Source organism: Chelonia mydas, chromosome 5, assembly GCF_015237465.2.
Source record: "Chelonia mydas isolate rCheMyd1 chromosome 5, rCheMyd1.pri.v2, whole genome shotgun sequence".
Classification (NCBI taxonomy): Eukaryota; Metazoa; Chordata; order Testudines; family Cheloniidae; genus Chelonia; species Chelonia mydas.
The window spans coordinates 200,796-224,827 of NC_051245.2; the positions used below are offsets into that span (position 1 = coordinate 200,796).

The following is a 24,032-nucleotide window of genomic DNA, read 5'->3' on the forward strand; positions in this document are numbered from 1 at the left end:
GGGCTTCATCCAGGGATGCTGAGGCTTAGATTACAGGTCCCCTGTCTGGGGCTGAAGCCCTTGGGCTTCTGCTTTGTTCCCCCTGCCCAGGACAGTGGTACTTGGGCTTTGTCCCCCCCGCCCACTCCCCATCCAGGGCAGTGGGGCTTGGGCAAGCTCAGGCTTCGATCCCCCCCTCCTGGGGTCACGTAGTAATTTTTGTTGTCAGAAGGGGGTTACAGTGCAGTGAAGTTTGAGAACCCCTGCCTTACAGAAGTCTAGGTGTATTACCTCAGCACTTCTACTTTTATCAACCAAACTTGTAATCTCATCAAAAAAGATATCAGGTTAGTTTGACAGGATTTATTTTCCATAAACCCATGTCGATTGGCATTAATTATATTAACCACCATTAAATCTTTATTCATTGAGTTCCATATCAGCTGCTCCATTATCTTTCCCGGGATTGATGTCACTCCAAGGATTATCTATCCTATCTAACTCCCTCCTATATTACCATGCACTAGGGCCCAATCATGTGAGGTGCTGAGTGCCTTCAATTCCTCCTGGAGTCACTTTCCAGCAGCTTGCAGGATGAAGCCTGGAAGCTGTCCCAAGTCAGAGGCGAATGGCCCTAGAAGCACCTCTGCTCTGAGAAGTGACCCAGAAGAGTGCTTATGTTGTAACAATATTCAAAAAGGAGAGGTAACTATTGGTCAGTTGGCCAGACATCAGTCCCGGGCAAAATAATGGAAAAACTGATTCAGGATTCAATTTATAAAGAATTAAAGGCTGGCAATATTATTAATGTCACTCAGCTTGGTTTTATGAAAAATAGGTCTTCTAAAACAAACCCAATTTCTGTTTTTCATAAGATTACAAGTTTGGTGGATAAAGGTAACTCTGTAGATGTATTTTTTCAGAGTAGTGGCCGTGTTAGTTTGTATCCACAAAAAGAAAAGGAATACTTCATAGAATCATAGAATGTCAGAGTTGGAAGGGAGGTCATCTAGTCCAACCCCCTGCTCAAAGCAGGACCAATCCCCAACTAAATCATCCCAGCCAGGGCTTTGTCAAGCCTGACCTTAAAAACCTCTAAGGAAGGGGATTCCACCACCTCCCTAGGTAATGCATTCCAGTGTTCCACCACCCTCCTAGTGAAAATTTTTTTCCTAATATCCAACCTAAACCTCCCGCACTGCAACTTGAGACCATTACTCCTCGTTCTCTCATCTGCTACCACTGAACAGTCTAGATCCATCCTCTTTGGAACCCCCTTTCAGGTAGTTGAAAACAGCTATCAAATCCCCCCTCATTCTTCTCTTCTGCAGACTAAACAATCCCAGTTCCCTCAGCCTCTCCTCATAAGTCATGCGTTCCAGACCCCTAATCATTTTTGTTGCCCTCCGCTGGACGCTTTCCAATTTTTCCACATCCTTCTTGTAGTGTGGGGCCCAAAACTGGACACAGTACTCCAGATGACGCCTCACCAATGTCGAATAGAGGGGAACGATCACGTCCCCCGATCTGCTGGCAATGGCCCAACTTATACATCCCAAAATGTCATTGGCCTTCTTGGCAACAAGGGCACACTGTTGACTCATATCCAGCTTCTCATCCACTGTAACCCCTAGGTCCTTTTCCGCAGAACTGCTGCCTAGCCATTCGGTCCCTAGTCTGTAGCGGTGCATGGGATTCTTCCTTCTAAGTGCAGGACTCTGTACTTGTCCTTGTTGAACCTCATCAGATTACTTTTGGCCCAATCCTCCAATTTGTCTAGGTCACTCTGGACCCTATCCCTACCCTCCAGTGTATCTACCTCTCCCCCCAAGCTTTTGTCATCTGCGAACTTGCTGAGAGTGCAATTAATCCCATCATCCAGATCATTTATAAAGATGTTGAACAAAACTGGCCCCAGGACCGACCCTTGGGGACTCCACTTGATACCGGCTGCCAACTAGACATGGAACCATTGATCACTACCCGTTGAGCCCGACAATCTAGCCAGCATTCTATCCACCTTATAGTGCATTCATCCAGCCCATACTTCTTTAACTTGCTGGCAAGAATACTGTGGGAGACAGTGTCAAAAGCTTTGCTAAAGTCAAGGAACAACACGTCCACCGCTTTCCCCTCATCCACAGAGCCAGTTATCTCGTCATAGAAGGCAATTAGATTAGTCAGGCACTACATTAGCCTTTTTCCAGTCATCTGGGACCGCCCTCGATGGCCATGAGTTTTCAAAGATAACGGCCAATGGCTCTGCAATCACATCTGTCAACTCCTTTAACACTCTCGGATGGAGCGCATCCGGCCCCATGGACTTGTGCTTGTCCAGCTTTTCTAAATAATCCCGAACCACTTCTTTCTTCACAGAGGGCTGGTCACCTCCTCCCCATGCTGTGCTGCCCAGTGCAGTAGTCTGGGAACTGACGTTGTTCGTGAAGACAGAGGCAAAAAAAGCATTGAGTACATTAGCTTTTTCCACATCCTCTGTCATTAGGTTGCCTCCCTCATTCAGTAAGGGGCCCACGCTTTCCTTGACTTTCTTCTTGTTGCTAACATACCTGAAGAAACCCTTCTTGTTACTCTTAACATCTCTTGCTAGCTGCAACTCCAGGTGTGATTTGGCCTTCCTGATTTCACTCCTGTATGCCCGAGCAATATTTTTATACTCTTCCCTGGTCAATTGCAGAGCCATTGGCCATTATCTTTGAAAACTCGTGGCGAACGGGGGAAGTCCTGGATGATTGGAAAAAGGCTAATGTAGTGCCAATCTTTAAAAAAGGGAAGAAGGAGGATCCTGGGAACTACAGGTCAGTCAGCCTCACCTCAGTCCCCGGAAAAATCATGGAGCAGGTCCTCAAGGAATCAATCCTGAAGCACTTACATGAGAGGAAAGTGACCGGGAACAGTCAGCATGGATTCACCAAGGGAAGGTCATGCCTGACTAATCTAATTGCCTTCTATGATGAGATTACTGGTTCTGTGGATGAACGGAAAGCAGTGGATATATTGTTTCTTGACTTTAGCAAAGCTTTTGACACGGTCTCCCACAGTATTCTTGTCAGCAAGTTAAAGAAGTATGGGCTGGATGAATGCACTATAAGGTGGGTAGAAAGTTGGCTAGATTGTCGGGCTCAACGGGTAGTGATCAATGGCTCCATGTCTAGTTGGCAGCCGGTATCTAGCGGAGTGCCCCAAGGGTCGGTCCTGGGGCCGGTTTTGTTCAATATCTTCATAAATGATCTGAAGGATAGTGTGGATTGCACTCTCAGCAAATTTGCGGATGATACTAAACTAGGAGGAGTGGTAGATACGCTGGAGGGCAGGGATAGGATACAGAGGGACCTAAACAAATTGGAGGATTGGGCCAAAAGAAATCTGATGAGGTTCAATAAGGATAAGTGCAGGGTCCTGCACTTAGGACAGAAGAACCCAATGCACCGCTACAGACTAGGGACCGAATGGCTAGGCAGCAGTTCTGCGGAAAAGGACCTAGGGGTTACAGTGGACGAGAAGCTGGATATGAGTCAGCAGTGTGCCCTTGTTGCCAAGAAGGCCAATGGCATTTTGGGATGTATAAGTAGGGGCATAGCCAGCAGATCGAGGAACGTGATCGTCCCCCTCTATTTGACATTGGTGAGGCCTCACCTGGAGTACTGTGTCCAGTTTTGGGCCCCACACTACCAGAAGGATGTGGATAAATTGGAGAGAGTCCAGCGAAGGGCAACAAAAATGATTAGGGGTCTGGAACACATGACTTATGAGGAGAGGCTGAGGGAACTGGGATTGCTTAGTCTGCGGAAGAGAAGAATGAGGGGGGATTTGATAGCTGCTTTCAACTACCTGAGAGGTGGTTCCAGAGAGGATGGTTCTAGACTATTCTCAGTGGTAGAAGAGGACAGGACAAGGAGTAATGGTCTCAAGTTGCAGTGGGAGAGGTTCAGGTTGGATATTAGGAAAAACTTTTTCACTAGGAGGGTGGTGAAACACAGGAATGCGTTACCTAGGGAGGTGGTAGAATCTCCTTCCTTGGAAGTTTTTAAGGTCAGGCTTGACAAAGCCCTGGCTGGGATGATTTAATTGGGGAATGGTCCTGCTTTGAGCAGGGGGTTGGACTAGATGACCTCCTGAGGTCCCTTCCAACCCTGATATTCTATGATTCTATGATTTGTCCAATCTTCCACTTCTTGTAAGCTTCTTTTTTGTTTTTAAGATCAGCAAGGATTTCACTGTTAAGCCAAGCTGGTCGCCTGCCATATTTACTATTCTTTCTACACTTCGGGATGCTTTGTCCCTGTAACCTCAATAAGGATTCTTTAAAATATAACCAGCTCTCCTGGACTCCTTTCCCCCTCATGTTATTCTCCCAGGGGATCCTGACCATCAGTTCCCAGAGGGAGTCAAAGTCTGCTTTTCTGAAGTCCAGGGTCCATATTCTGCTGCTCTCCTTACCTCCGTGTGTCGGGATCCTGAACTTGACCATCTCATGGTCACTGCCTTCCAGGTTCCCATCCACTTTTGCTTCCCCTACTAATTCTTCCCGGTTTGTGAGCAGCAGGTCAAGAAGAGCTCTGCCCCTAGTTGGTTCCTCCAGCACTTGCACCAGGAAAGTGTCCCCTACACTTTCCAAAAACTTCCTGGATTGCCTGTGCACCGCTGTATTGCTCTCCCAGCAGATATCAGGGTGATTGAAGTCTCCTATGAGAACCAGGGTCTGCAATCTAGTAACCTCCGTTAGTTGCCGGAAGAAAGCCTCGTCCACCTCATCCCCCTGGTCCGGTGTCCTATAACAGACTCCCACCATTACATCACCCTTGTTGCTCACACTTCTAAACTTAATCCAGAGACTCTCAGGTTTTTCTGCAGTTTCATACCAGAGCTCTGAGCAGTCATACTGCTCCATTACATACAGTGCAACTCCCCCACCTTTTCTGCCCTGTCTGTCCTTCCTGAACAGTTTATATCCATCCATGACAGTACACCAGTCATGTGAGTTATTCCACCAAGTCTCTGTTGTTCCAATCCCATCAAAATTCCTTGACTGTGCCAGGACTTCCAGTTCTCCCTGCTTGTTTCCCAGGCTTCTTGCATTTGTGTATAGGCACTTGAGATAACTTGCTGTTTGTCCTGCTTTCTTAGAATGAGGCAGGAGCCCTCCCCTCTCGCGCTCTCCTCCTCGTGCTTCCTCCCAGTATCCCATGTCCCCACTTACTTCAGGGCTTTGGTCTCCTTCCCCCAGTGAACCTAGTTTAAAGCCCTCCTCACTAGGTTAGCCAGCCTGCTTGCGAAGATGCTCTTCCCTCTCTTCGTTAGGTGGAGCCCATCTCTGCCTAGCACTCCTCCTTCTTGGAACACCATCCCATGGTCAAAGAATCCAAAGCCTTCTCTCCGACGCCACCTGCGTAGCCATTCGTTGACTTCCACGATTTGATGGTCTCTACCCAGGCCTTTTCCTTCCACGGGGAGGATGGACGAGAAGACCACTTGTGCTTCAAACTCCTTTATCCTTCTTCCCAGAGCCACATAGTCTGCAGTGATCTGCTCAAGGTCATTCTTGGCAGTATCATTGGTACCCATGTGTAGAATCATAGAATATCAGAGTTGGAAAGGATCTCTGGAGGTCATCTAGTCCAACCCCCTGCCCAGAGCAGGACCAATCCCCAACTAAATCATCCCAGCCAGGGCTTTGTCAAGCCTGACCTTAAAAACTTCTAAGGAAGGAGATTCCACCACCTCCCTAGGTAACGCATTCCAGTGTTCCACCACCCTCCTAGTGAAAAATTTTTTCCTAATATCCAACCTAAATCTCCCCCACTGCAACTTGAGACCATTACTCCTTGTCCTGTCATCTGCTATCACTGAGAATAGTCTAGATCCATCCTCTTTGGATCCACCTTTCAGGTAGTTGAAAGCAGCTGTCAAATCCCCCCTCATTCTTCTCTTCCGTAGACTAAACAATCCCAGTTCCTTCAGCCTCTCCTCATAAGTAATGTGTTCCAGACCCCTAATCATTTTTGTTGCCCTCTGCTGGACTCTCTCCAATTTTTCCACATCCTTCTTGTAGTGTGGGACCCAAAACTGGACACAGTACTCCAGTTGAGGCCTCACCAATGTCGAATAGAGGGGAACGATCACGTCCCCCAATCTGCTGGCAATGCCCCTACTTATACACCCCAAAATGCCATTGGCCTTCTTGGCAACAAGGGCACACTGTTGACTCATATCCAGCTTCTCGTCTACTGTCACCCCTAGGTCCTTCTCTGCAGAACTGCTGCCTAGCCATTTGGTCCCTAGTCTGTAGCGGTGCATTGGATTCTTCCGTCCTAAGTGCAGGACTCTGCACTTGTCCTTATTGAACCTCATCAGATTTCTTTTGGCCCAATCCTCCAATTTGTTTAGGTCCCTCTGTATCCTATCCCTACCCTCCAGCGTATCTACCACTCCTCCCAGTTTAGTGTCATCCGGAAACTTGCTGAGGGTGCAATCCACGCCATCCTCCAGATCATTAATGAAGATATTGAACAAAACCGGCCTCAGGACCGACCCTTGGAGCACTCCGCTAGATACTGGCTGCCAACTAGACATGGAGCCATTGATCACTACCCGTTGAGCCCGACAATCTAGCCAACTTTCTACCCACCTTGTAGTGCATCCATCCAGCCCATACTTCTTTAACTTGCTGACAAGAATACTGTGGGAGACCGTGTCAAAAGCTTTCCTAAAGTCAAGAAACAATACATCCACTGCTTTCCCTTCATCCACAGAACCAGTTATCTCATCATAGAAGGCAATTAGATTAGTCAGGCATGACTTTCCCTTGGTGAATCCATGCGGACTGTTCCTGATCACTTTCCTCTCCTCTAAGTGCTTCAGAATTGATTCCTTGAGGACCTGCTCCATGATTTTTCCGAGGACTGAGGTGAGGCTGACTGACCTGTAGTTCCCAGGATCATCCTCCTTCCCATTTTTAAAGATTGGCACTACATTAGCCTTTTTCCAGTCTTCCGGGACTTCCCCCGATCGCCATGAGTTTTCAAAGAAAACGGCAAATGGCTCTGCAATCACATCCGCCAATTCCTTTAGCACTCTCGGATGCAACGCATCCGGCCCCATTGACTTGTGCACGTCCAGTTTTTCTAAATAGTCCCGAACCACTTCTTTCTCCACAGAGGGCTGGCCACCTCCTCCCTATGCTGTGCTGCCCAGTGCAGTAGTGTGGGAGCTGACCTTGTTCGTGAAGACAGAGGCAAAAAAACGTTGAGTACATTAGCTTTTTCCACATCCTCTGTCACTAGGTTGCCTCCCTCATTCAGTAAGTGGCCCACGCTTTCCTTGGCTTTCTTCTTGTTGCCAGCATACCTGAAGAAACCCTTCTTGTTACTCTTAACATCTCTCGTTAGCTGCAACTCCAGGTGTGAGTTAGCCTTCCTGATTTCATTCCTACATGCCCGAGCAATATTTTTATACTCATCCCTGGTCATTTGTCCAATCTTCCACTTCTTGTAAGCCTCTTTTTTTTGTTTAAGATCAGCAAGGATTTCACTGTTAAGCTGGTCGCCTGCCATATATACTATTCTTTCTACACTTCGGGATGCTTTGTCCCTGTAACCTCAATAAGGATTCTTTAAAATACAGCCAGCTCTCCTGGACTCCTTTCCCCCTCATGTTATTCTCCCAGGGGATCTTGCCCATCAGTTCCCTGAGGGAGTCAAAGTCTGCTTTTCTGAAGTCCAGGGTCCGTATTCTGCTGCTTTCCTTTCTTCCTTGTGTCAGGATCCTGAACTCAACCATCTCATGGTCACTGCCTTCCAGGTTCCCATCCACTTTTGCTTCCCCTACTAATTCTTCCCGGTTTGTGAGCAGCAGGTCAAGAAGAGCTCTGCCCCTAGCTGGTTCTTCCAGCACTTGCACCAGGAAATTGTCCCCTACACTTTCCAAAAACTTCCTGGATTGTCTGTGCACCAATGTATTGCTCTCCCAGCAGATATCAGGATGATTGAAGTCGCCCATGAGAACCAGGGCGTGCAATCTAGTAGCTTCTGCGACTTGCCGGAAGAAAGCCTTGTCCACCTCATCCCCCTGGTCCGGTTGTCTATACCAGACTCCCACCACGACATCACCCTTGTTCCTCATGCTTTTAAACTTAATCCAGAGGCTCTCAGGTTTTTCTGCAGTTTCATACTTGAGCTCTGAGCAGTCATACTGCTCCATTACATACAGTGCAACTCCCCCACCTTTTCTGGCCTCCCTGTCCTTCCTGAGCAGTTTATACCCATCCATGACAGTACTCCAGTCATGTGAGTTATCCCACCAAGTGTCTGTTATTCCAATCACATCATAATTCCCTCACTTTGCCATGACCTCCAGTTCTCCCTGCTTGTTTCCCAGGCTTTGTGCATTTGTATATAGGCACTTGAGATAACCCGCTGATCGCCCCTCATTCTCAGTATGAGGCAGGAGCCCTCTCCTTTCACACGCTCCTGCTCGTGCTTCCTCCCGGTATCCCGCTTCCCCACCTACCTCAGGACTTTGGTCTCCTTCCCCCGGTGAACCTAGTTTAAAGCCCTCCTCACTAGGTTAGCCAGCCTGCTCGCGAAGATGCTCTTCCCTCTCTTCGTTAGGTGGAGCCCGTCTCTGCCTAGTACTCCTCCTTCTTGGAACACCATCCCATGGTCGAAGAATCCAAAGCCTTCTCTCCGACACCACCTGCGTAGCCATTCATTGACTTCCACGATTCGATGATCCCTACTCCGGCCTTTTCCTTCCACGGGGAGGATGGACGAGAACACCACTTGTGCCTCATACTCCTTTATCCTCCTTCCCAGAGCCACGTAGTCTCCTGTGCTCCGCTCAAGGTCATTCTTAGCAGTATCATTGGTGCCCACGTGGAAAAGCAGGAAGGGGTAGTGGTCTGAGGGCTTGATGAGCCTCGGCAGACTCTCCGTCCCATCGCGAATCTTAGCCCCTGGCAAGCAGCAGACTTCTCTGTTTTCCCGGTCAGGGCGGCAGATAGATGACTCAGTCCCCCTGAGGAGAGTGTCCTCGACCACCACCACCCGCCTCCTTCTCTTGGGAGTGGTGATCGTGGAACCCCCAACCTTAGGACAGTGCATCTAATGCCTTTCAACTGGCGGAGTCTCCTTCTGCTCCCTTCCCCCAGACGTATCATCTGGGCCACTCCCCGCAATGGTACCTGTGGAGAGAACATGAAAACGGTTACTTACCTGTATCTGCAGGTAGAAGCAGGAAGGGGTAGCGATCCGAGGGCTTGATGAGTCTCGGCAGTCTCTCCGTCACATCGTGAATCCTAGCTCCTGGCAAGCAGCAGACTTCTCGGTTTTCCCAGTCGGGGCGGCAGATAGATGACTCAGTCCCCCTGAGGAGAGAGTCCCCGACCACCACCACCCACCTTCTTCTCTTGGGAGTGGTGGTCCTGGAACCCCCATCCCTAGGACAGTGCATCTCATGCTTTCCAATTGGCGGCGTCTCCTTCTGTTCCCTTCCCTCAGAGGTGTCATCCTGTCCACTCTCCGCATTAGTACCTGTGGAGAGAACATGAAAACGGTTGCTTACCTGTATCTGCATTGCTGGTACATGGACGCTCCCCTTTCTTCTTCTGGAGGTCACATGCTGCCAAATTTCTTCACCGGCCTTCTGTCCCTGCTGTGCAGCCTGCTCTGAATCTTCAGAACATTGTGTCCGTAGAAGCATATCCTGACGTCTGTCCAGGAAATCTTCAGTTTCCCTTATGCAACGCAGAGTCGATACTTGTTTCTCCAGACCTTGAACCTTCTCTTCCAGTATGGAGACCAGCTTGCACTTTGTACAGACAAAGTCGCTTCTGTCCTGTGGAAGAAAGACAAACATGGCACATCCAGTGCAGGTCACAACAGCTGAACGCTTCCCATCCATATTACCTTCCTTCTACAGGCTTCCTCAGGAGTTGTAGTAACTACTCAGAGAAGCTGGCAGGATGTAAACCTCAGTGGGCTCTCCCCAGGCGAACTCCCAGGCAAACTCCCTCTGTTAGCCTCTCTGCTGTTCGCGCTCAGCTGGTTCACAGCTGACTGGCTTTTTATAGCAGTCAGGCCCACTCAAGGCTCACCTGGAACAAAGCACTCCCAATTCACGTTTTTCAAACAATCAATCAAGCACACGGTCAAACTTCATCATGGTCCGATGAATGCATCCAATGAAGTGAGCTGTAGCTGACGAAAGCTTATGCTCAAATAAATTTGTTAGTCTCTAAGGTTCCACAAGTCCTCCTTTTCTTTCTGTAGATGTAATATACTTAGACTTTTGTAAGGGTTTAACTTTGTACAGCATGATTATACCATACAATATCAATAAAGCATACACAAAATGAATTAAGAACAGCTAACTGACAGGTCTCAAAAAGTAGTTGTCAGTGCAAAATCATCATCATATGGAGGGCGGGGGAAGTTTCTAATGGGGTTCCACAGGGATCAATTTCAGGCCTGACACTGTTCAATATTTTTATTCATGATCTCAGTGTAAATATTAACCCATGACTGATAGAACTGTGGATGACACACACATTGGCAGAGTGATAAATGGTAGTGACAGCACAGTCTTGCAGAGTGACTTGGATCAGTTGGTAAGCTTGGCCCATTCAAACAAAATGTGTTCTAATGCAGCCAAATCCAAGGACCATACCTACAGATTGTACTCTGGAAAGCACTGACACTGAAGGATCTAGGGATCATAGTGAACAAGCAACGTGAGCTACCAGTATGATGCTGTGGCCCAAAGGGCTAATGCCATTCTTGGGTGTATAAATAGGGGAGTAGTGAGTAGGAGTTGGGAGGTGATTTTACCTCTGTAGACAGCATTGCTGGGACTGATACTGGATACTGTGTCAAGTTCTGATGTACTGACTTCAAAAAGGAAGTTGACAAATTGGAAGGGGCACTGAAAAGAGCTACAAGAATGATTCAAGGTCTGGAAAACCTGCCCTCACTGAGAGACTAATGCAGCACAATCTATTTAGCTTAACCAAGAGAAGGCTATGAGGTGACTTGATCACAGTCTACAATTACCTAAATGGAGAAGAGATCCTGATAATAGAGGGTGTCAAGCCATCTAGAATAGCTCAGGAGTGTAAGTGCCAATGTTACCAACCAAGTAACAAGTTTGAACTCCTAAAGCACTAAACAGCCGTAACATGGAGTTACAGGCAGTCCCCTTGGGCACTCCAGTCTCTTGCCACCCAGCAAGCTGGACTTAATGATAGATGGTCCCTTACACCAAAACTCTCGACAATATTCAAGTTGCTCGCAGTCCCAAAGGACCAGTCACTTACGCCAGGTCAGTTGTATCTCAGATCTGTTACCAAAGACAACACTTGTAGCCAAGTTTGTAATTAACTAAAGATTCATTAACTAGGAAAAAGAAATGAGAATTATTTACAAGGTTAAAGCAGGTAAACATACACATACAAATGAGTGACAGTGCTACATTTCAAAAAGTAATAGAGACACCTGTAATACACAAGCTCTATATGTCCGTTATGGCTAACCCAAGCGAAGCAGCTGGCAGATCCCTTGCTTACGCTTACAAATATTGCTCTCTCCAAATGCCAAGCAGCACAGTGATGCAGTTCCTTCTTCACAGGCATTTTTATTCCTTCCCCCAGAGTTCAAGCTAATGGGATGAGATGATGCAGGTCCCCTCTTCGTGGGTGTGGGGGGTGGGGGGGCAGAGCAACCAACAGAGTCTTTGTCCTTTGATGTTTTACAATGGCTCATTTGGTTTCAGTGGGCCTTCTTGTGTGTAGGACCAACAGTTTACACTAATTAATGCTTCTTTTCTGTTTGGTGAGTCACATAATTACAGAGGTTTACAATGCAAACAGTTAGTATAGCTTCATACCATGGGCTAAAGATGTTATAAGTGAGATCAATACATGCAGCATCCTACAAGTATTTCATCAAGTCTAAGCACTAAACATATTTTTAGCAACTTAACATCTGTTTTAACAATGCTAACACATAGGTGAGCCAGACCGGTTTCCAGCTATGCTTTTGTCAGAGTTCAGTGAGGCCTAGGGGCCTTGGCATGAGCTGGCATCGGGTCTGCCAGCGGCACAGTGGGTTTTTCTATCTAGCAGACAAAGGGATAACATGATCCAATGCCTGGAAGCTAGATTCAGACTGGAAATAAGGTGCAGTTGTTTACCAGTGAAGATGATTAACTATTGTAACAACTTACCTAAGGATGTGGCAGATCCTCCATCAGTTGAAGTCTTTAAATTAAGAGGTTTCAGAGTAACAGCCGTGCTAGTCTGTATTCGCAAAAAGAAAAGGAGTACTTGTGGCACCTTAGAGACTAACCAATTTATTTGAGCATAAGCTTTTGTGAGCTACAGCTCACTTCATCGGATGAAGTGAGCTGTAGCTCACGAAAGCTTATGCTCGAATAAATTGGTTAGTCTCTAAGGTGCCACAAATACTCCTTTTCTTTTTTTAAATTAAGACTCTCTCTTTTTAAAAGATTGTGCTGTCGCTCACCCAGAAGCTCTTTGCTGGATAGATGAATCACTGGGTGAGGCTCTTGGGCCTGTGTTATACAAGAGGTCAGACTAGATGATTATAACATAGTCCCATCTGCTCCCTTTGTTCCTGTTCTCATGCAGCGAAGCATCTTTGGTGGAAATCCCATGCCCAGGCTGACTTCATCAATTACAAATTCATTCTTTCCTCTTTCAGTTCTGCCATCTTCCTAGCTAAACAATTCTACATTTCCAATTTAATTGAGTCCCATGCCCAAAATTCCAGCCATCTTTCCACCACTTTTAACTCATTCCTCAAACCCTCCCATACTTGTGCCTCTGCTTCTCTCTCTGTTCAGGTTCTTGCCAATTTCTTCCAAAAGAAAACTGACCGAATACCACATGACTTTCTCTCTTACCTTGGCTTTCCTTTCTACACCTCTTTCTTCTTCCAAGTCTCAGATTTCCCTAGCTTACAGGTACGGTCTGAGACCTGTCAGTTAGCCAGTTTTTAATACATTTTGTGTGCCCTGTTGATTTTGTACCATTCTGTTTTTTTAAACAAAATGTTGTGTTACCATATCTCATGCTGGAAGTGCTACAAGGTTTCAGAGCTGTGGACTGTGAGTTGGGAGACCCGTATTCTGTTCCTGGCTCTGTCACCTCCCTGGTGTGACCTTGCGGAAGTCACTTCCCTTCTCTGTGCCACTGTTTCCCCTCCCAGCACTGGTTTATTTAGTATAAATCCAGGGCAGGGACCATCTCTCTCTAGTGTCTAAGCAGCACCCAGAGCTGTAGGGCCTTGATCTCAGCTGGGGCTTCTAGGCACATCTCTAATGCAGATGCTGCTGCTAAGAAAGGCCTGGAGAGGCTCTGGGGCCCAGAGCAGTGAGTCTGTCTGGTTCTGTAGGGGTGAGAGCCGCTGCAGGCATTACATGATTGAGATGCAGCCCAATGCACGCTATGTGATCCTGGGGGAGGACCGAGCTCACACCTCACTCACCGCGCTGGTCCAATACCATCGAACTGTGGGAATCCAGCCCTTCATGGAGACATTGACTGTGCCCTGTGAGCAGGTGGGTGTTGGGGACTCCAGTTGTGCCTTATGGGCAAAGGGTGGGTGGGGGGGCTCAGACTATTCCCTCTGAGCTAATGGAATTGTCCCGACGGTTGTATTGCTTTGTGTTCCCATAGGAAATGTCCAGTACTTTACCAACTGGTCAGGCAGCCCAGACCCCTCCTATCTTTATTCACTCGGAAGCTCTAGCAGATAGGCCAGTGGTTCTCGATCCACGGCCCAGTCAGCATATAGCTGCGGCCCATGTGACATCCTCAAGGCCATATGGGTAGTAGATATATTGTGTGGCTGCGGCCCACACAATACACAGAAAGCTGCATATGCAGCCCACAATGGTAAATAGGTTGAGAACCAGCAACACAGGTTACTATTTTGGTGGGGGAGAGGAATGCTCCCATTGCATCCCTGGTCATCCCAGGGCAGCTCTACGAGCCAGGCATTATGTCCCTGCCCCCCCAGTTACCATCCTGGGGAGTGCCTCTCACAGCTGCATTGCATCCCAAGCCCCTCATTGATGTTCTGGAGGCAGGGACACTCCAATAGCTGGGCACTCCTGGAGGTGTCCTGGGGACTCCTGCATCTGGGCATTTTACTTCTGGCTGCTGACTTGGAGACTCCTGCAGCTAGCTGTGGATCTCTGTCTCTTCTGAATTCTGCCCTTTTTCCTTCAGAGAGGTGATGGGGACTCTGATTATGAGGAGCTGAAATTCCACACCCTGGCCCCATGGCCAGCAGATGGGGAGAAACAGCCTCAAAGGGAACAGGCTGGTCTTAATGGGGCACCTGTTGTCAGCCACATCCAGCATGCAGGAGCAACTGCTGTTCTCAAGCACATGCGTTTCAGGAAATCAAAGAAATGCCAAGAGCAGCAGCTGAGCCCAGATGAGGAGGGGGCGGAGCGAAGCCCATGTGAGGCTGGGGTGGCCAGACGGGCCATTCCTCGCCTCTACCCCTCCATACGGTTGGCAATGTGGGAAATCCAGCAGGTAAGAAGGCTGGCGGGTTCTGTCCATCCACCCTGTATCTGTTGGCCACCGAAGCAAACCCTGTCTGTCCAGAGTGTCTGTAGGTGAGTTAGAAGCTCTTTGCCTGGGGACCAAGTGGGGAAGAGGGCTCCCTACAAGTAGAAGGCAGTGTTCTCCTCCCTGTTGCAGGTTTTCCAGGCTTCTCATTTTCCATGCCCTGTGGTTATGTGGTCTCTGGATCAAGGATGTATTCACTGGGAACTACAAGGTTTCAGGCTTCCTCACTCCTGGAGAGCAGATGGCGTGAGCGCCCCTGGGCATGAACAGCACAGGGCCCTGCAGGGCTTTGGTGGGGAGGTCCCCAGTGTGGGATGGCAGAGGGGGTTGTGTGTGTGTGTGATGAGGGGGGCTGACATTGTGCCTCTGCTTTGCCCTGCAGTTTTCTTCCCACCCCTCGAATGGCTCCTATGCTGAGCTGCAACTGAAGCCCCAGCACTGAAGGCAGCGGGGCCCACAGCAAGAGTGACATGGTAAGAGCGGGGCCCCTGCAGCAGGACAGGTGGTAGATGCAGCTTCCCTAGGGAAGTCAGAGGAACAGAGGAGCCATTTCATCTCATTGCACCTGTGGCTGCTTGGAGAGTCTCCCTGGGCCAGCACGTGTACAGATTTTGGAGTGGAGGGTAAAACGGGAGAGCAGCTGCCAGCAGAAGCTAGGGAGGCTTCTGGGGGCCTGCACCACAGGGAGATCAGGGAAGGGGGGGAAAGCTGCATTTTCAGCTTAGGCTTTTGTTATTTCAGTGGCACTGGGGTGAGCAGAGTGCTTCAAAGGCAATAACTATGTCCTGCCCTGGTGAGCTCCGTCTGTTAAAGGCCACAACATATGACAACAGCTGGGCATGGGGAGCAGGAGAGAATGAGGGTTACGGCAAGTTAATCTGTGCTCTGCTTTATTCAGCTGCTTATACAGCTTGTGGGTCTGAGGGGGGACCCAGGAGCAGGTAGTGCCCGTGGGGAGACACTGAGCAGGTAGCACTGGAGGTGCAGCTGGGGTAGTGAGGAGAGAGAAAAGCAGGGGGCAGAGCTGTGCAGGTGAGGTGGAAGAGCTGGGACTTGATGTAGGAGGAAAGAGCAGCCAATGATGGGGTTTGAGCAAGGCTGACATAGTCTAAGCAGCAGGAGAGGGAGGGTATTGTAGCTGTAGTATGTGGGATGGATGAGAGAGGGCACTGGGGAGGCGGTGACCTCTGATACAGGATGGCCAGACAGGAAGGCTGTTCCAGGGGTCAAGAGCTGCAGCAGAGTGGCAGGATTGGAGGGAGGCATAGAGGGAAAAATCAGTGCTGGAGAAAAGGCAGGGTTCTGGAGGCAAAGCCTTTGAACAAGGACAGTGAGTGGCCACTGGCTCCTATAACGAATGCAAGTGTGTGGAGCTGAAATCCAGGGTTCCTGAGACTTCTGGGAGCTGGAGACTCAGAGGATAAAGACTGAATTAGCAGCAGCTCAGGCCAGTGTTCGCTGCCTCCACGGGGCACAGCTGGTTCTTGACGGGTGGTGGGGACAGGCTTCTCTGCTTGAGTGTCAGCCTATGATGGTAGCTGCAGTGCTGGGGGATTCATAGATCGTAAGGACAGAAGGGACTGTTAGATCATCTAGGCTGGCCTCCTGTACAGAAGAGGTCAGAGAATTTTAAGCAGCTACTCCTGTATTGGGCCCAATAACTTTGTTTGACTAATGCATATCTAATGGATGTACAGGCAGTGGGTGAGAGCCATGTCCCACCTGGCTGGTGAGAACCAGTGGAGAGGTGTTGATGTCACTGTTGTGAATCATTGACAGTCATCTCCTAAGAGAAGGCAAGGAGCTGGCTTCTCTCAGCAAGTTAGACCCTGCTGTAGAAACCATCCCTTGGCATAGACAGTCTGCCCAACCATGTCCCAAATCTCCCCTGTTGGGGCAAGATTGTTGAGGAGGTTGTGGTAAAGCATCTCCAGTAATATCTGGATTGTTCAGGTCTCTGACTCCCATCAGGTCAGCGTCGAGCTGGTGATGGATGAGCGTCAGGTGTCCGATCTGATTCTATCTGCTGCCTGTGACACCACTGGCCACAAGGCTTTGCTGATCTGTCTGAAGCTCCTAGCAAGAGTTGTCAGGGTGTTCAAGTGGCTCTGCTCCCTTCTTTTGAGAGATTGTGGTGATTAGTGTTGGGCAGGGGTCCTATCTTGTCACCCTGTGACATACCAGAGTACAATCCAGACCAGTGAATAGCTGTGTCACCTCTGCCCTGTAACCTGGGGTGCCCCTTACAGTACTTTGCTGCTGTAACCTCCAGCATGGACTGCTCACAGCCTCCAGCATGTAAATCACTCTCAGCCACATCTATGTGTGCTCCAGCCAGCCAGACCCACCTTGGCTCTTACCAGCCTTAAAGTCACCGCAGGGTGATTCCAATACACTCCCAGCCCCAGATTTCCCCCCAGACACACACGTTCTGTCTTGCCCAGCCCTGTCCTGGACAGTATGAATATATTCAGTCTGTTATTCCTTTAAGGGAATAACATGCACACAACTTGCTATCCCAAATGGGGTTACCCAGACACTTCAACTTGAACACACTAGATTAGATAAAACAATAGAACAAGTTTATTTACTACAAAGAGAGATTTTAAGTGAGTGCAAGTAATAAGGCATAAAAATCAGAAGTGGTTGCAAGAAAAATAAATATAAAATGCTTACTGTCGCCTAACTTAACAGTGCCTACATTAGATTCCCAGCAAAGTTCTCTCACCACGTGCTTTCAATAGTCTTCCTAACCAAACTCTGCCGGTCTGGACCCCTCCCCCAGTCCAATGGCTGCGTCCTTTAACCCTTCAGGTACAGTGAATGTGATGGACAGGGAGAGAGAAGGTTGCCTTGGGGTGTTTGTCCCTCCTTTTTATGGTTCCAGTCCCCCTCTTTAAAAACATTTCCAGCTGAGAACCAGGAGCCAAAGAGTCTACATGGAAGGATGTTCCTTGCTGTTTTTTTCACCTGTTTGAACTTCCTTTGTCTTCCCTTCCTGCTTGATGACTCTGCTTACAGTTTAAATGCATATTAAGCAAAGCCAACTTCTGTTTAGGCAGGGCTGTGAGGTTTGGAACATGTGTTAATAACACCATACAGGGGAATCTTATAACTTCATAGACAGTGTTTCCACACATATTTTACCAGGACAATACTGGCCAGCAAATTATGAGTTTTCAAATAGTACTTTATGAAGCATACGTTTGACAGATGATATTACAATAGTGTTTAGGATGTGAATACAGGGGTTTCTTCGGTCCGACACCGCTATTGTTCAATATGTGTATGGGATCATCAGGGAGAGGTGAGGAAGTGCATGTTGCAGCGACCTCAGGCTGAGGACTCCCAGCTCTGTATTTCCATCTCTCCCAGCCTCCGATGTAGGGGAGTGATTTACTCAGTGTCTCCAGGAAACTAGGTTATCGACCAGAGCAGCTGTCTGCAACTCAGCACAGGAGAGACTGAGATTACAAGGAAGGCAGCCAGAAGGAGTGGTAGAGAGTATGTTGGCTCCCAGATGAACAGGATCCCTCCATCACTGCCCAGGCTTGTAACCTGGGGTCTTTTTGGATCCCCAGTTGCTCTAGATTTTTAGTTGACGGCAGCAGTTGAGCACTTGCCAAAGAGATTGCATCTGATTCCTTTGGGATACAGAGATCTGTCCAGGTATTTGTGATGTCAAGGTTGGATCATTGCAGTGGGCTCTACATGGGGCTGCACGTTCAGTCCTCCAGGAACTGCAGCTACTTAAACAGTGTTCCCTACAGAGCACATTTCTGCCTGTGCTCCAGGGCCTGCACTGGTCCCAGTTGCCCTCCAGTTGCAGGTTTTTCATGGTTTAGGTCTCAAGAGGCACCTCTCTCCCCATGGACACTGCAGCAGCTGAGACCATGCACAATTCTGAAGCTAAACAGGAGGAGGTGGGGAGGAGCTCCTGGACTTTGGAACATTCTCCCTGTCCCCAAATCTTGAGTCTGGATTTGGTGATGTTCAGTCCATGGTATAAGACCCACCCACTCTTCTTGGCTTTTCTGTGTGTGTATTGGGCGGTGGAGATCTGTTGGCAACTGAGAGGCTCTTCAGGAGTTCTTGTGAAGATTTCAGTTCTGTTGTTTGTTGCTGTGCTTTGTGTATTGCACCTGCAGTCAGATGTACTTGAAACAAAACTACCATGCAATCCGCATTCTGGGTACTTCACAGACCTTTGCTAGCTCACAGTGTGAGAATCGCAGAGCCCTCCCTGCCTTCCCCACCTTCCCTTTACATTCTCCCCTGAGACTTGTTTCCTTGCCTCTCTTACAGACAAACCTGGCTCAGGCCCTGCCCTCCTCTGGTGCTGCAGGGCCCTGCATCACCTGGGAGAAGCACCTGGGGAGAAGGCAGCCTCTTCCACATGCACAGGGCATGGACAAGACACTGGGAGAGAAGAACTTTCTGCAGCTTTTTGTCATGCTCTGCCACTGGGGAGCTGCTGTACAGGCCAGTCTCTGATTCTGGCAGAAGGAGGTGATGGCATGACCAAGAGCTGGGGTCCTTGTGCAAATCTGTATGGAAATCTTGGTGGTGATTTTTCTGATACAGCTGGAGAATGAATGCCCTGTGCTTCATGTGTTTAGATATTTGGCTGTGTATGTCTTCTCCCTGTGTGCTGTCCTAGCTCTGTGCAGACAGCTGGCACAGCAGACCTCGAGCAAACCGCCCAATGACCACAAGATCCGTTAGGGTGCGAAGACACCTGGCCATGTTTATTGTCAACAAAGCATGGTAATAGCACCTGGCAGACTCTACGAGATACTAATATGTGTATGCCCGTGATAAGGGACGCAGTTCAGTGAATGGCGGGACTTTCCATTCCCCCCTCAGCTGGTCAAAGATACTCCCTCTGAGATACATCTTTATACCCCGATACAAACAAGTTAGTACTGCCTCTGACATGGTTACTGCCCCCTGATGTGGCTAGTTATCACCCATCACCTTGTACATGTTGGTCCAATCAAAACATCTCTATTACGTACTGACAGGTTTCAGAGTAGCAGCCGTGTTAGTCTGTATTCGTAAAAAGAAAAAGAGTATTTGTGGCACCTTAGAGACTAAAAAATTTATTTGAGCATAAGCTTCGTGACCTACAAGCTTGTAGCTCACGAAAGCTTATGCTCAAATAAATTTGTTAGTCTCTAAGGTGCCACAAATCCTCCTTTTCCTATTACATACTTTCATCCTGACCTTATTTTTGTAGGAGGGGTTAGTTTGTTCCTGTTATCCTTGAGGAACGTTTTTGTACCATCCTTGATTATCAGGATGTTCTGGTACCACTTAATATCAGGATGTGTTTGTGTAAGTACTCTGTGCTTAGCACTTCTTAGGAATGTGTATTTCTGCAATATCAGCCCTGTTTTGCCACATTCTATGAGCAGGTCCTCCCTCATACCAAGCCTCTAATACAAGGGCTTATGTCTCGGGCTCTCTTCCTACTACATTTTGGTTAACAAATCTGATCACTCAGGCTGTCTCACAGTATTCCTTTAGCTCACAATTAGAGTGCTGATTTTCAATCTCCCATTTTGAGTTTTCTCTGTGCTTTGGCAAGGTCACTGTGGGGGTTTGGACCCGCTGTTCTGGCAGGCCATGGATGTCTGGCGCTGGGGATAGGGAATTAAATTGATTTGTTCCTTTTGCCTTTCTAGCATCAAAACCAGAACTGAGACCCTCACAGAAACAGGAAGGGGCTGTTGCCTCCCCTAAGCCAAAGCCCTCACTTGGGCTACTCCCCCATCTCTGTGCTGGGTTCTAGCCCAGAACAGAGAAAATGAGGGACCTGTTCCTGTCCCCCATGCCTTGGTCTCCATGGAGCAGTAACACTACGTCTTCAGGCTGCACAATGGTGTCCCCTGACTCATGGCACAGAGGAGCAAGTGCTGCACTATTTACATTTTCTGTCATTTAACACATTGAATGTAATGAGACTTTTTGGAACAGCTTCTCTGATGTTAGGAGGAGGCCATGACCATAGGCGCCGACTCCGTAGGTGCTCCAGGGCTGCAGCACCCATGAGGAAAAATTAGTGGATGCTCTGCACCCACCGGCAGCCAAGATCCCCGCCCCGCCCCACCTCCTCCTCCACCTCCTCCCCTGAGCACGCCGCGTCCCCGCTCCTCCGCCTACCTCCTAGTGCTTGCCGCCGCCAAACAGCTGTAGCAAGCTCCGGGAGGGAGGGGGGAGGAGCGGGAACATGGCACGCTCAGGAGAGGAGGCGGGGCCAGGGCAGGGATTTGGGGAAGGGGTTGGAATGGGGGCAGGAGGGGGCAGGGCAGGGGTGGAGTTGGGGTTGGGCCGGGGGCAGAGGAGGGGTCGAGCACCCGCCGGTGCCAGTAGAAGTCGGCGCCTATGACCATGACATCTGTGTTCCTATGGTCTTCAGCCATTTCTCTGAGTCCTGGGTGTGGGCAAAGTGCTGTCCAGGAGTCTGCTTAGGGACAAGGAAATGGTTAATGATTGGTAACCAGGGCAGAGGTAATATTCACAGCCTCCTTTCAGTGCCAAGGCAACTGTAGTGCGACATTATCCTGCTGTCCTAGCCTGTTGCTTTGACTCTGGCTTCCCTCTCTGTGGTTCCCTTCACTGGTGCACCCTTCTCTGTCGCTGCTTGTGTTCGCTGTCAGGGCCCTCCTGGTCAATCCTCATCCTCCCTGTCCTCTCATTCGCTATCAAGTTGTTGACACATGGGTGCATGATGCCAGCCTCCACTGCCCACCTGTTAAATATTCAAACGAGCACCTTTATGCTTTCTCCCATGTTGCCTCTCAAGATTGGGAGGCTCTTCCTATAAAAACCCTCAAAGCTACCTCATTATTCGCCTTCAGATCCCTTCTCAAAACTCTCCTTTGCCGTGATGCCTAAAAAAACGTGACCGTGATTAGGCTGTGATCTCAGTGGTCCTCTGGCCTGTCATGTTGACCAGTAATGTTTCATTGTTTCCTTGTACTCCCGTCAGTCTCTCTATCCATCTATAGTCTCTTGTCTGATACTTAGAACGTAAGCGCCTTGTTCCAGGGGCCTTCTGGTTTTTTTTTGTCCTTGTACAGCGCCTAGTACATTGAGGTCCTGGTCCATGACTAAGGCTCCAAGGTGCTACAGCCATCATCCCAAGCCATCAGTAACAATCACCAGCTCCTGCTACTTGACCTAGTGGTAGTTGATAAATTTTATAGTCAGTTGCTTTAACTCACTTTGACTCATTATGAAATATATTCAGAAGACCAAAGAACCATTATCGGTCAGGGTTACTGCTAAAACCAATAAGAATATACTATGGGGGAAAAAAGAGTCAATATGATACTGGTCTCTGGAAGCCATCTCATGCAGTGTTGTTACGTTCACCTTACACAGATGGTGCACTCCCAGAGTTATACGTTTCAGCTGATAGCATTTATAGGATGATTTTACATGTTACACATCTCTTTACATGTCACTAAAATCCACGCCATCAGTTCAACCCAGTTTCTTATCTTGTTGCTCTGTTCCTTCCCTTCTCTTTGTTTTGGATACTCATATTCCAGGTACTGGTTTGTCAGTGTAACTACCTCTTGCTATGGTAAAATAATCATATGTCCTGATCCTGACAACTTTCATAACTATTTAAGCCAAAGCTTGCTTACTTACCAATGCAAGGTGTTAGAGGACACTTAGCATAAGAGACCAGAATTATAGTAAAGATATCGGCCATCCAGGTGTGGGAAATCAGTATTTCAAGATTCCCATCATGGATAAGGTCATTCAAGGTTTGATCTGCCTTGTGCATGTCATGGCTAATATGAATAATGTGCGTGTTTTCTGTCTAATAATGATTTTAATTTAAACTGAGTGGATTAATTTACATGTTTAAAAAACTGGTTGGTAAGTTTATACTTCATCTTGGTATTGGGGATCACTTTGGATAATAAATTCATTTTGAAAAACTGGGATAGACAGTATCATAGTGTGTACCACAGTGCTATGTACATAAGAAATAAACCAGAAATTTGGAGTAGTGACATTATAATTGAGGCCTCCATATATAAATTCAGTTTAATTACTTACTACACACTACTGTCCATCCATATTATAGGTCACCCTTTCTGCTTGTTGTGACCATCTGGAAGGCTTCACGAGGCAGGAGTGGCTAGCTTCTGTGTCCCATTGTACTGGCTTGAGCAATCGTGGCCACACACCTGATTTTGCAATGTTAAAAATGTTCCTGGCACAAAAAGCAGTGTGCAGTGCTCTTCAGGTTTGTTTTGCTGTGTGATGCACCAGTAGTTGAGGTAGATCCTGTTGTTTCTTGTACATGCTGTCTTTCAGATAATCTCCCTGAATGGACAGTAGTTTATTTATTAAATATTGCTGTATCAGGAACCAGTATTGGTATACATGGAATCTGAGAAAGATTGTTTTTGAATAACATGTGCCCTTGATTAGAATGTTGTGGTCACTGACCCCAGATTACCTGAGAACAGCCAGACTGAGTCAGACCAATGGTCCATCTAGCCCAGTATCCTGTCTTCCAGCAGTGGCCAATGCCAGGTGCTTCAGAGGGAATGCACAGAACAGGCAATCATTGAGTGATCCATCCCCTGTCACTCCCAACATCTGACAGTCAGAGGCCTAGGGACACACAGAGCATGGGATTGCATCCCCTGACCATCTTGGCTAATAGCCACCGATGGACAGATCCTCCATGAATTTAGCTAATTCTTTTTTGAACCCTGCTTGTAGTTTTGGCCTTCAAAACTTCCCCTGGCAACAAGTTCCACAGGTTGACTGTGCGTTGTGTAAAGAAGTACTTACTTTTGTTTTATTTTAAACCTGCTGCCTATTCATTTCATTGGGTGACCCCTGGTTCTTGGGTTATGTAAAGGAGTAAATAATACTTTACTTTCTCCACACCATTTATGATTTTATAGATCTCTGTCATGTTCCCCCCGAAGTAGTCTCTTTTCCAGGCTGAAAAGTCCCAATCTCTTTAATCTCTCCTCATAATGGATTACAAATGGTACTAAAGGGGAACTATCTGCACAATTTAACACATTGCCAGTTTACCACTATTTTTGTTATACACTGAGGACAATACCATTTAGCTTTTTATTGCTAATAAGGTCAGGCAATTTCCTTTTTTTAATGTTGCCTAATGAGTTATGGTAGTTAACACATAACTTCGATAAGCAGTACAAATAATTTCTGTGAACCCAGTTTTCTTTTGCCTTCACATTATTTACTGCAATTAGTTCATTAATTTTTACTTCTTCTGGTGATGGTCCCTATGTAAATTCCACCTGTGGGATATGTGCACACATTATGCACTTGAGTTGAGGATTTTTTAGAAAGCAGTGTCCATTAATCTGCATGTGTGTCGTGGCTGTCCTCGTGCTCTGAACCAAGGGTATAAGGGACAGTGCAG

General features: G+C 47.8%; 1 protein-coding gene across 2 annotated transcripts in view; it reads left to right on the plus strand.

Moving 5' to 3' along the window:
• Positions 1 to 22,558, plus strand: part of LOC102946597 (myosin-IIIb) — a 144,354-nt gene extending 121,796 nt beyond the window's left edge. For both annotated transcript variants that reach the window (XM_037902509.2, XM_037902510.2), the window contains 4 exons: positions 13,407 to 13,572; positions 14,246 to 14,560; positions 14,979 to 15,069; positions 18,902 to 22,558. In XM_037902509.2, the coding sequence (XP_037758437.1) occupies positions 13,407 to 13,572; positions 14,246 to 14,560; positions 14,979 to 15,038 (541 nt within the window). In that variant the 3' untranslated portion in view covers positions 15,039 to 15,069; positions 18,902 to 22,558. The remainder of the gene's footprint in view (positions 1 to 13,406; positions 13,573 to 14,245; positions 14,561 to 14,978; positions 15,070 to 18,901) is intronic.
• Positions 22,559 to 24,032: the final 1,474 nt, after the last annotated feature.